General features: G+C 37.1%; 1 protein-coding gene across 3 annotated transcripts in view; it reads right to left on the reverse strand.

Moving 5' to 3' along the window:
• The window catches only part of ANO3 (anoctamin 3), a 474,227-nt gene that overhangs the window by 19,892 nt on the left and 441,487 nt on the right, over positions 1-12,848 (reverse strand). For all 3 annotated transcript variants that reach the window (XM_026454059.1, XM_023230338.2, XM_023230340.2), the window contains 5 exons: positions 9,201-9,312; positions 8,456-8,513; positions 4,258-4,355; positions 1,467-1,600; positions 205-357 (listed from right to left, as the gene is read on the reverse strand). In XM_026454059.1, coding sequence (XP_026309844.1) covers positions 205-357; positions 1,467-1,600; positions 4,258-4,355; positions 8,456-8,513; positions 9,201-9,312 — 555 coding nt within the window. The remainder of the gene's footprint in view (positions 1-204; positions 358-1,466; positions 1,601-4,257; positions 4,356-8,455; positions 8,514-9,200; positions 9,313-12,848) is intronic.

Below are 12,848 nucleotides of genomic sequence, written 5' to 3' on the forward strand. Positions count from 1 at the left end.
CTGATCCGCCCACCTCGGCCTCCCAAAGTGCTGGGATTATAGGAGTGAGCCACCAAAGCTGGCCAGCTTAATCACTTCTTAAAGGGCTCTTAATACTATGACACCGGGAATTAAGTTTCAACATATGAATCTGGGGGCACACTCAAACCATAGCACACCTCTTGGTGTTAGCAACGTAAAAATCATTTAACTTCTGAATCTTACCTATGTCAGTTGCTCGGGCTGGCAAAGGCCTCCGCCATTGGGTGACAAATTTGTATGCATCCAGCCTGATTTCAATGATATTGTTTAACAAAGCCAAAAGAGGGGCTAGAGGAAAAGCCGCAACAAAGATGGTGGTAAAACCAAATTGCAAAACTGCAAAAGAAGAGCATTAGGAAATTAATAATATAAACTTCCTTTGTGACAAATTAGTTGCTTTATATAAATTGCCTTTCATGCTTTCAACATCCCTACAAAGTAGATATGTTTATCTCATTTTACAGTTAGGACAACTTTATTTCGTATATGTTAACTAAATTTGCTAAAGGGTAGATAGCTAGAAAATGTTGAAACCTGTATTCAAATTAAGTTCTGAATGTATTGAAAGTCTATGGGCTTTCCACCTCTCTATAATGCAGCATGAAGGAGGGAGAAAAAGAAGAAGAAACAGAGGGAAGATGGGGACAAAGTAGAGGAGGAGGAGGAAGAAGAAGAAAGAAGAAGAAGGAGAAGAGAAGGAAAAAGAAGAAGAGGAGGAAGAAGAAGGAGGAGAAGTTAAGATAGAGAAGTTAAGATTCAGACTGAGTCTGTGCAAAAGTTTATTGTGAAAAATAATTATTGCTTTATGTGAGTAGAATGGTAGGTTTCTTAACATAGAAACTGGTTCAGCTGTCCAGGCGTGGTGGCTCACGCCTGTAATCCCAGCACTTTGGGAGGCCTAGGTGAGCAGATCACCTGAGGTCAGGAGTTTGAGAACAGCCTGGCCAACGTGGCAAAACTCCATCTCTACTAAAAAATGCAAAAATTAGCTGGGCATGGTGGTGTGCACCTGTAATCTCGGCTACTCAGGAGGCTGAGGCAGGAGAATTGCCTGAACCCAGGAAGTGGAGGTTGCAGTGAGCCGAGATCATGCCACTGTACTCCAGCCTGGTTGACAGAACAAGACTCTGTCTCAAAAGAAAAAAGAAAGAAAGAAAAGAAACAGGTTCAGCATTATTTTGTTTGCTTAAAATATTTGCTCATAAAATAGGTATCCCACTGTGAGAAAAACTCATTTTGGTCAATGCATGGCTCTCAGAGAATAAAACATGTGAATCTGCCAAGAGTAAATATCTCTAGCTCCTTGAGATGAAGGTGCAGATGTGTTTTAGAATGCTTGGGGTTGGAAAGGAAAGAGATAATTTTTTCTGTTGAACCAAAGCTTGTGTAAAGTAGAAAAATAGTGTCAAGAAGGCGAGATAGTCCTGCAGATTTCTTTTCCTTACCCATTTCTAAGTACTCATCCATCAGTCCGTGAAGGTTCATGGGCTGCAGATTCCAATCATTTTCCCACTGAGGTATGGAAGCATCATGGATTCCCCGCTTGATTTTATGTCGTGACCACCAGTTCTGGATCAACCTACATCACAAAGCAGACCAAGGGCTTTTGAGCTCTGATTCAAGCATCCAGTTAACAATTTATAGTGAACTAAGAAATGAGTAAAACCAATTCCAGCTCCTCGGAACTGGAGGTATTTGGTTTTACCTTTTATAAAAGTTTTTTTTTTTTTTTTTTTTTAAAGTTTAAAAAATGTTTTGAAAGCTTAAAATAGCTTAAAGAATTTTTTAAAACTCTTTTGAAAAACTTTAGCATAGAAGAGTAGGCCCCAGTCTTCCAGAACTCTCCTAGGTCCTATAAATACCTCCATATTTATCTAGGAATTCATGCCCTGTACACCAAAATAGTCCTTGACATTGATTAAACGAATATTCACTTCTATGATTCCTTCCCCTCTCCCCACCTATAGAAATACTTACAACTTTTATGTTGCCTGCTATGATTAGGTCTGACTCTTTCATTGCTCATAACCTAAAATCTTCTGAGCTATACTCTCTGAACAGGAAAAAAAATCACGTTTCACATAAACCAGTTGACCCTTGGGTAGGATTTCAAAAGATCGAAGTTCTAGTTCCCACCCTGCAATGCATTAGCCACGTGATTTTTAGCAAGTCGCTTCACCTCTCTGAGTTTAGAAACATGAGGAGTCTAAGTGCTAGTGATTATTACATTCTGCTATTGTGGTGAACAGTAATTACTAGGCAATAAGTCTGTGTCCACGAGTCCATTTTTCACACCTGGGAAGGAAGTAACAATACTGTTTTCTTAGCCCAAGTACAATCTTGGAATTATGTGACTCAGAAATATCCTGGTAAGCACATATTGTGGCCTTCTGGGTAATGAATTATTTAAGAGTTCAATGAAAATTACCTCCAGGACGAGGTGATTTTTACAGGACTTGGTGAACAGTACCCAACTCTCAATTTTAATCATGGAACCTAAGTAGCAGTTGGAGGAGCAACCAGAGAACAAACGTCAGGCAGTGGAGGTTGGTTGCCTCCAGAGCCTCGCAAAGGTAAAAAGGGGCCGGAGGTGAGAGTTGAGGCAGATCTGCTTGTTTCTCTTATATTTATTTTGGTTCTGTTTAAAGTTTTACTTGAAGAAAGACAATTGTGGTTTACAAGAGTTTTGCTTTAATGGCTCGACTACTCCTGCTCACTTTTCTTTAACAAACCCTTTGCCTAGGTATCGGGAAGGGTAGGATGTGCCATGGTACCCTTAGGATTTGATATATGTCATCCAGACTGACCCCTAGGGCAAGGCCATAATGAAAATGTTCTGTCTAAAGTGCATGGCAAGTGTAGCAGTCCATGAGTAGTGATAATAAAAAGAAACAACTTTTTTATACTGCAGTGACCCCTACATCATCTTATTGATACTTAAGGACTACTCACAGCATGTTACATTCTGTGCTAAGCACTTGACACCTAATTTCCTGTTTCTTTCAAACAGTGACACCTAATTTCCTGTTTCTTTTCTAAACCCTGTTTTAAAGAAGTGCCCCAAGAATAGGAAGGAATATCACAAATGAACTGGGCTCCCCAATCCTCCATCCTCTATTCTCTCTTTGTTCAGGAGAGATTTGCTTAAATTTGTTTTGAATATTAAGTCTGTATAAAACTCTCTTCACAAAAAGGTTCTGTCGTTTATGATGAAGGTTTAAAAAGCATTGGGTCATCTCAATCTTCATAAATACCCTATATTTTATAAATGGATTTAAAAAGCCTTAGAGATGTCAAGGAAATATAAAGCAAATTTAGCAAGGAAGAGAGAAGGAATTTAAACCAGGTCTGGGTAATTCCACAGCCTATGCTCTAAGGCTGCCTGTAAATTAACACAATACTTTATAGCAGATTGCAGGGTTAATATCACTTCTACAACCCCCAGGTCTTTGTTCAGGAATGTTCTGATAAAATGTGTACCGCCAAAAGAAAAAAATACGAATATAATTTGATATATAACTCCAAGCTATGTATATCACCAAACAACTAACCAGTTCTTCCCCAATAGTCAGGAAATTATTCAAACAGTCATGTTTTTAGTTGATTAGACTCAAAGCCTCAATATTACGTTGTTTTAAATACCCAGTGTTTTGCCATATTTTAGAGGAAAGCGTATTTTAATATATGTGACAGGGAGCATTCAGCACCTCTGTAAGCATTGCACAGGCAGCTAAAACGTCTCAAATAATGAAAATAAAGTGCTATTGTTTTGACGTTAGTACAATCAGTACCGTTCTAACATTTTTTTTCTTAGTTGTAACAAAGAGTACAAAGCTTCTCATCCAGGATTTGATCTTTGCTTTATTCTTTTGGGAGGAATGAAGGCTGTCTTTATTAAACAACGAACTTGGTCTGTTGGTAGTGAAAGAAACATCCCAGAAAATTATTTTTATATTCAAGAACCTGTAATGCCATTCATGTTTTCAAACTAGTAACAAGTGTCTTAACGCATTAAACAAGTTACTATGCTACATTCATTATTCTGTTTAACCCTTACAGCTGTTCTTGAGGTAGATCTATTGTTGATACATTCTTAGTGAAAACAGGCTCTGAAACAGGAATTGAGCCAGCATCTGTGTGATTACCAAGCCCAAATTCTTAAGCACTACTCATACCACCTCTAGTTTTCTTCTTTGTAACTTAGACATAAGGCAAGTTTGAAAATAATGTGCTCACGGGTATCCCAGTTCCATGAAGTTGTTCCATATTTGCTTCAAAAACATGATGACACCCATTTGGAGGCAAAGGTCTATCAAACAGCCACTAGGATGACACTGAAATAGAACATAAGAGCAATAATGATATTGATCTTCTTCCCAGTAGGCTCAGACATGCTCACCTTTAAATTGTACAGCAAATTTTAAAGCTGGGTCACACCACCTCATGCATTAAGAAAACAAAAACAAGAAAGAAACAAAAACAAGAAAGAAACAAATGTATGAGGGCACTTGGTGAGGGAATTCTTCAGTAATTATAGTGAAATATCGATCAAAATTATAATAGCAATAACAACAAATCTAACTTTTAGTGAGCACTTACTATCTGCCAGGCTCTGTGTTAGGCACGATCGCATTTAATGAATGATATGGAATATTACGTACCCATTAACAATCAGGTAATAGAAAATAGTTAATTCTATGGCATAATGTTTATAACATATTGTTTTTAATAACCTTTTTATTTCAGAATAAGTTTAGATGTATAGATAATTTCCAAAGATAGTACAGAGTTCTCATACATTCCTTATCCAGTTCTAGCTGTTGCTCTGTACATTACCATGGTATATTTGACAAAGCTAAGAAAATTATATTAGTACATTACAATTAGCTAAATGTAAAGCTCTCTTTGGATTCCACCAGTTTTCCTCTCTCTGCTCCAGGATCCAAACCCACATACCCGATTGCATTCATTTTTCCTATCTTCCCAGTCTCCTCTGGTCTGAATAGCTTCTCAGTTTTTAATAACTTTAAATGGTTTGAGGACTGTTGGATGTGTATCCTGTGGAATGTCCCACAATCTAAGTTTGTCTCATGGTTTTCTTATGTTTAGACCAGGGTTTTGTGTTTTAGAGAGACCAATCACAAAGGTGAAGTGCTATTTTCCTTACATCATATGAGGGATACATGGGAAGCACATGACATCACTGGTGGTGTTAATTGGTTAATATAGTGTTTTCCAATTTTTTCCCACTGGAAAGTTTCTCATTTTTCTCCTTTTCGGTGCTATTTTTTAGAAGGGAGCCACTAAGTCTAGCCCATTCTCAAGATGGTGGGGAGGTGTTGAACTCTACCTCCTGGAGAGGAAGTATCTACATATATTATAATGTATTTTTAGGTGATAAACGCAAAATCATAAAAATAATTCATCAGTATGATCCTATTCTTTCCTTTGTGCTTTTCTGCTTTTTTAGATTTTCAATAAGTTAGTTTTAGAGACCCACACAAACAAAAAGGTGATTTCAATGAAAATCACAACCAATGTGTTTTACTTGAAAACATTGCAGTATTTGGGTGGGAAGGCGTGGGTCTGTTTCTTTAGAAATGGGTACATGTCCTGCTCATAAGGAAGACAGTCTTCTCTATCACTTTGATCCACAGTTTCTATTTCTATCAAATTGGTACTAGTGGAACTTCAAAGAGAACAAATAATTAAGACACTAAGAGCCTGCTTTTCCTGTTCCAGCCCAGTAATTTAATACTCCCTAATCTGAGACTGAGAGAGGATTTGCAAATGGTCATGCTTACTGCATGAAGAAGTCTAAATTCTCCCATTGAAGCAAACCTCTTTTTTCAGGATGAATTTAGGATTTCCTGAACTCTCCCAAATATATCTGATAAACGGGTTCACTGGAATGACTGAGGCAGAATAATTATTAAGCTACAGGGGCAAATCACAGATCACAACTGCAAGCTGAAGCTCTTCATTTTTGTAGAGACTCAGAGGCAAGCTGACTTGCCCAAGGCCATGCAGTGTTGACTAGTGCTGTGGAAATGAAAGTTGTTCCAGTACCCTAATCCACTGCTCTTTTATAATATACTAAGGATGAATTCCATTTACCAATGTGTTTGCTGCCTTTATTAAAGTGTGGGTTTAATACAAACATATTATTTTCTGGGATAGGAAAAAGAAGATGATCATAGGATCATGTGATTGGTTTGCTACCCACAAAGGATAGGCCAAAGTGGGGTGGCTGGAAGACAGGCCATTTACACTTCTGTTGAAATTAAGCCTTGATGACCTTATGATTTAAAAGGAAGCGAAGGGGGTCCAATAGTTTTTGTGGGTTTGTCCATTCACATAGCGATGGCCTTGCACTAAAGCCAGTCTATCAAAACTTTAAATTTCATTTGGTAGAAAGAGCCCATACTTAGAATGTACAAAAGGGCATAAGTGAGTGTGCAGAAGACACAAGCATTCATTCCAATTGCACCACTCAAAATCATATGACCCTGGACAAGCCAAATTAGATGCTGTCATGTATTTTTCTCTTACTCCTTGTCAGAATCCGCCTTGGTAGTTGTTGGTATCTTCACTCTGTAGATAATAAAGCTAAGTGACAGAAAGAACTACCAGACTCCAATACCCAGGTTCCTTCACTTACTTTAGTATGCTTACTTTAAATTCAACATAGATGTGTGAGCCAGCAATCAGACAGCAATTTCTCAGCAAAATAAGTTTTCATTATGTCTTTGATTATACCTACACGCCGTTCCAATCGTGGCTGGAAAGCACAGTGTTCAGAGTACAGACTCTGAAGCTACACTGAAAAGATTTAAATCATAACTTCATCAGTGTGTAGGTTTGTACAATTGTAGGAAAATTACATTTGCAGTTGCAGGCACTGCACATCTGTGACTTTGTTTCCTGATCTATAAAATGGATATAATGATAGAACTGTGAGGATTAAATGCATTAATATACAAAGAGCACTTAGAAACAATTGCTGGAGTACATTAGAATGTAGTAAGCCCTCAATAAACCTTAGCTATTATTAAAAACTTTTTATATTGATTTCACATAAAATATTAATGTGAGATATTATATAGTTGTAGTAGAAGATTCACAAGTCTAGGTTAGCCAGTTCACAAATATCCTAAAACAAACTGTAGCAGTTTTAAAATTTTGTAATAATGGCTATCATTAATTATAACTATTATTTTACATGTACAATCTAATTTAATACACCAATCACCAGTACGAACTGGGATAGCTGTTCTTTATTTTTTCTGTTGTTTAGGGACAGAGTGGTGGTCTCTCACCCAAGCTGGAGTGCAGTGGTATGATCACGGCTCACTGCATCTTCGAACTCCTGGGCTCAAGGGATCTTCCCACCTCAGTTTCTTGCGTAGGCGAGACTAGAAGCACGTGCCACCATGTCCGGCTACTTTTTAAATTTTTAAAATAAAGACAGGGTCTCACCATTTTGCCCAGGCTGGTCTCGAACTCTTGGCCTCAAGCAATCCTCCTGCCTTGGCCTCCTAAAGTGTTGGGACTACAGGTGTGAGCCACAGGGCCAGGCAAGATAGCTATTCTTATCACCAATTTATCAAAGAAGAAACTGAGATTTATAGATATTAAATCATGCATCTGGGTGGGCAGCATTAGAATATAGACTGTCAGTCTCCAAAGATAAAATATTCGTTATGTTTTATTGTTATGCCCTGTTCTTCAAGGCTATGAACAGAAAACTAAAATGTTCAAGAAAAATATGAAAAATATTATCCATCTCATTCATAATTACAGAAACTAAAATCATTGGCTATTAGATTGGAAAAAGTGAAAATTCTACCATTGGCTAAATACTGAAGAAGCAGGCTCATACAGTCTAGGTAGGGGTGGCATTTGGAGGCCCATTTCTCAGTCTCAGTGAAAATATACAATATGCTTATCCTGTAACCCAGCAATGCTACTCCTGGGCAGTTTTTCCATATTTACAACAAACATATTGTAAATCAATAAAGAAATACGAGTCTTAGGGCAGGTACTTTTATATAATTACATGTTGGTGTTTCCAGAATGATGTCTTCTGGACTAAAAGGAAACCTAACATATTTAAAAGTTTGAAAATGTACCCAATAAATAATAATAATTTCCAATAAAAAAAGGAAACTTACTGGAGCTAAATTCCTGGGGTCTGTAAATACAAGAAATTAAGGTGATTAAAAAAATAAAGAGAGCTGAGGTGAGAATCTTGGGGTTTAACTTTTCAGTTCACCCTCTTTTTTGAAAAGATGTGGTTGCTTCCTTTCTCAACAATGTGTCTTCAATATCCATAGACTTCCCTGAACTTCTCCTTTCTTCAGTTCCCTTCCTCCCACAGGAACTGGCTCAAATCTGTGCCCATTCCTGCACCCACACTCCCAAAGTTACTTACTTCCTCCAGTCTCCACCGGTCAAAAAGTTTATTGTATTTTCCTGGGTGGCCTACGAATCTGTAAAAAGACATTTTAGTTCATTAGCATTTAAGTGGGGATCACTGAAGAACATCTACTAAGGCATCACGACGAGTGCATGTGTGGGTAGACATAAATGTTCACTGGTGCAATCTGTCCCCAGTTGACTTCTGCTATGTTAAACATCAAAGTATCTGACTTACAAAGGAAAAAGTGGTGCGTGAATTAATGGGTCAAGAAAGTACCGACAAACCAACTGGATGACATTTCCGACCCTCACATAGAGTCTTAATGTTTTGTTGACCTAGTTAATGACTATTACAATAATGTACGGCATTGTTTGGTCCAAAATGTTTCTATCTTCAGTATGTTTCCACGGCACTGGATGGAGTATTAAGCATATGGCAAAGCAGAATCGTTAGTTTACTATGCTGCTTTTTTCGTATTTTGCATTAAAGGTGGAAAAATGTTAAGATGATAGAAGGGGTTTCCACATTAAGGAATTATAACCCAAGGTTGCACAAAAATTCTTTTCTTCTTTAACAAAACTGTTACTGATGATGAAACAGACACAATTCAACTAAAATGCAGCAAATAGGATTTATTTTTTTGTGCCAACTTTGCTGGTGGCTGTCAGAAATCATTTGAGTGAGAACAGTAATTGTCAATTAAACTATTGACTATGTTTTTGACTCTGTGAAGATAATGTACAAAAAGTTGACTTACCTTCCCAAAAAGAATGCGATATAGAAGATGGAACTGTTTAAATTGACAAACTGGAAGAGGAACATCTTCAGGGCAAAGCTGTTTTCCCACTCAGATTCTGTTCGAGGATATTCTAAAAGGAGCACAGGGTACATTGACATAGATGAGGTGAATGTCAAGACTCCGAATATGGAGTCAGAAACCCCAAGTTTAAGGTTTTTTTAAAATTTATTTATTTATTTAATTTTTTTTGGAGATGGAGTCTCACTCTGTTGCCCAGGCTGGAGTACAGTGGCATAATCTTGACTCACTGCAACCTGTACCTCCTGGGTTCAAGCAATTCTTCTGGCTCAGCCTCCCAAGTAGCTGGGATTATAGGTGCCCGCCACCATGCCCGGCTAATTTTTTGTGTTTTTAGTAGAAGTGGGGGTTTCACCCTGTTGGCCAGGGTGGTCTCGAACTCCTGACCTCAGGCAATCTGCCCACCTCGGCCCCTCAAATTGCTAGGATTACAGGCGTGAGCCACCACACTTGGCCAAGTTTTTTAGTTCTATGAGGCACTTAGTTTTGCTGATTTCTAGCATCTGTATCTGTAAAATGTGAATAATATCTACTGTTCACACTTGATGAAAGGACTTCAAAAGATAATCTTTGGACTTTCTCCACAGCTACAAAAGTAAGTTATTAATACATGAAGATTTTCAGGAGTCTCTCTGCTATCATCATTTAGCAGTAATCATACCTAATGGATCAATCATTCACTCAAACTGTCTATACTCAATATAAGGGTCTAAACTGTCCACAGAGTGCTTTGAAGAATGAGTATTTTGTGTACAGACACAAGTGGAATGGTAAAGAGAAAAGAGGGCTATATCAGTCAGGAGAGCTGAGCTCTTATCTCAGCCTTACACCTGACTGGCACATAATCTCAGGCAGGTCTCTTCACGTTTTTTGCAGTCAGTTTTGTCATCTGTAGAATAAGGGATTTAGACAAGATGATTTATAAAAATCCCGTCAACTCTAACATCTTATGGTTTTATAATGATTAAAAGAAAAAAATAAGGACAGCCTTATGTACTGCAGCCTTAGCTCCTATCTAGTATTCAAATGAGTGATAGAAAATAGAAATGTCTCATCTAACACATATTTTAACGTAGTTGAAGAATTCAGTCAAGATAGAAAACAGGATCTCCTTTAAGGAAAACATAAGCTAAACGTATGCACGAACCCAGTCACATGGAAGGAGGAAGAAAGAGGTCCTGGGGAATTCCAAGTTCAAAGGTGGTAGGTGCCAAAAGTAGGAAGGGTCCGTGGGCCACCCAGAAGGTGACTGGCAAGTGTGCCTCAGTAAGAACAGTCAGTAAGAACCTGTCCCCACAGATTTTGACATGTCATGCTTTCACTGTTGTTTCTCTCTAGTTTATAAATTTAGTTTATTAACACAAAACTTATTTAGAAAAGAGGATGTAGATTTTTAGGTAATTTTTATTGTGTAGATTATTTTTGGTTCTTCATTTCTAATTTTATTTCAGCATTGTCCACAAATGTGTCCTGCCTGATTTCTGCTTTGAGGCAAAAAGTTTCGATGTCATTTGCGGCTAAATTGTGTAGATAAGTTTTGTCAATGTATCAAGTGCATGAAAATAATATTTGTTTTCCTATTGGGCATATGGTTTGTGTGTATACATATAGACATGTATTTTATATATAAAATATATACATTATATATATATATATATTTTTTTTTTTTTCTTTCTTGAGATGAGAGTCTCACTCTGTTGACCAGGCTGGAGTACAATGGCACAATCTCAGCTCACTACAACCTTTGCCTCCCAGGTTCAAGTGATTCTTCTGCCTCAGTATCCTGAGTAGCTGGGATGACAGGTATGTGCCACCATGCCCGGCTAATTTTTATACTTTTTGGTAGAGATGGGGTTTCAACATGTTGGCCAGGCTGGTCTCGAACTCCTGACTGCAGGTGATCTGCCCACCTCAACCTCCCAAAGTGCTGGGATTACAGGAGTGAGTCACTGCATCCAGTCTGGTTTGTACATATTTTTAAAGAAGGTTGTCAGATATGATAGTCAAACACTGTGTATCTTTTTTTTTTTTTTAGATGGAGTCTCACTCTGTCATCCAGGCTGGATTGTAGCTTGGTGATCTTGGCTCACTGCAACCTCCACCTCCCGGGTTCAAGTGATTCTCCTACTTCAGCCTCCCGAGGAGCTGGGATTACAGGCGCCCGACACCACGCTTGGCTAACTTTTTTTGGTAGGGAGGTATTTTCAGTAGAGACAGGGTTTCACCATATTGGCCAGGCTGGTTTTGAACTCCTGACCTTAAATGATCCTCCTGCCTCAGCCTCCCAAAGTGCTGAGATCACAGGCGTGAGCCACCATGCCTGGCTTAAATACTATATGTCTTTACTTATGTTTTGACTATGGATTTTTCAGTTCTTTTCTATCATTTTTTTGCTATCTGTATTTTAAAGCTTGTTAAAAATGCATTGAGATCATGATTATTATACTGACATGTTAGTTCATTTACTAGTATGAAGTATTCCTCTTTCCATCTAGTTTCCCTAATATTAACCTGGTGACATTTGATTTTATTGTTACTATTTTCTTGATATATGCTCTTACTCCGCGAGTGTCAGTCATTTTTCAGCTTTTTAAATGTAGTTGTGTTTCTTTTCATTATCATCTAGCTGGATTTTATTTTTTGAAGTTCAATCTGTGTCCCAGTTTTCAAATGGCAATTATTCTTATAGATAATTGAAAGATGGATGGATAGATAGATCTGGAGATAAATACAAACACACTTTTTAAAATTTGTTTAATGATTTGTTTTATCTTTTCTTCTCCATTTGTTATATTGATCATGATTCTCACTATTTTATTTATTTTTAATGTATAAATATTGCCTTATATAGAAACAAATATTTTAGTTTTTCCTTCAAAGAAGCTACAAGAACAATAAAATAAACAGAAATAAAGTAAAATGAAAGAATAAAAATCAACAATAAAATGTTTTAAAATCTTCAATAAAATAGATAGAATGATTCTTGAACATGTAATATTGACTAACATTTATGAAGTCCAGTTATAAGAAAAAAGAGAAGAGTCCACCACCCCAAATAAAAGATGTATAAACACTGCACTGAAGAGATTAACATTGCTAAACATCCTATCAATAATTTTCAGTTGACAAAACACTTATATTTAATAAACAACTACCTACACAAATAGGACTTTTGAAAAAATGGCTCAGAAACAAGTAGGTACTCTTCAAAAAACTAATTACCAGTGCATTAACTAAAAAAAAAAAAAAAAAAAAAGTAAACATCTACCTCAGAATGACATAATGCCTGGATAGTCACATGGGTTGATTCTATGAAACGCTAATTAAATAACAAATTTGCCTTTTGTATATTTCAGAAAAATGTAAAATAATTAAAGTAATTCAACTTGCTTGGTAAGACTAATGTAATATTGACTTAACACAGCATAGCATAACAAGGACAATGCAAGGACACTATAACCCACTTTCATTTATAAATTTACCACAGAATTCCTTACTCAACCATTTAATAAAAGAAAATAAAACTGTATCTCGACTAAGTCTAGTAGCATAAGACTAAATGCCTTCAAGGCCCAAAAACTTAACAAT

This window comes from Piliocolobus tephrosceles, chromosome 13 (assembly GCF_002776525.5).
Source record: "Piliocolobus tephrosceles isolate RC106 chromosome 13, ASM277652v3, whole genome shotgun sequence".
In the NCBI taxonomy this organism is placed as follows: domain Eukaryota; kingdom Metazoa; phylum Chordata; class Mammalia; order Primates; family Cercopithecidae; genus Piliocolobus; species Piliocolobus tephrosceles.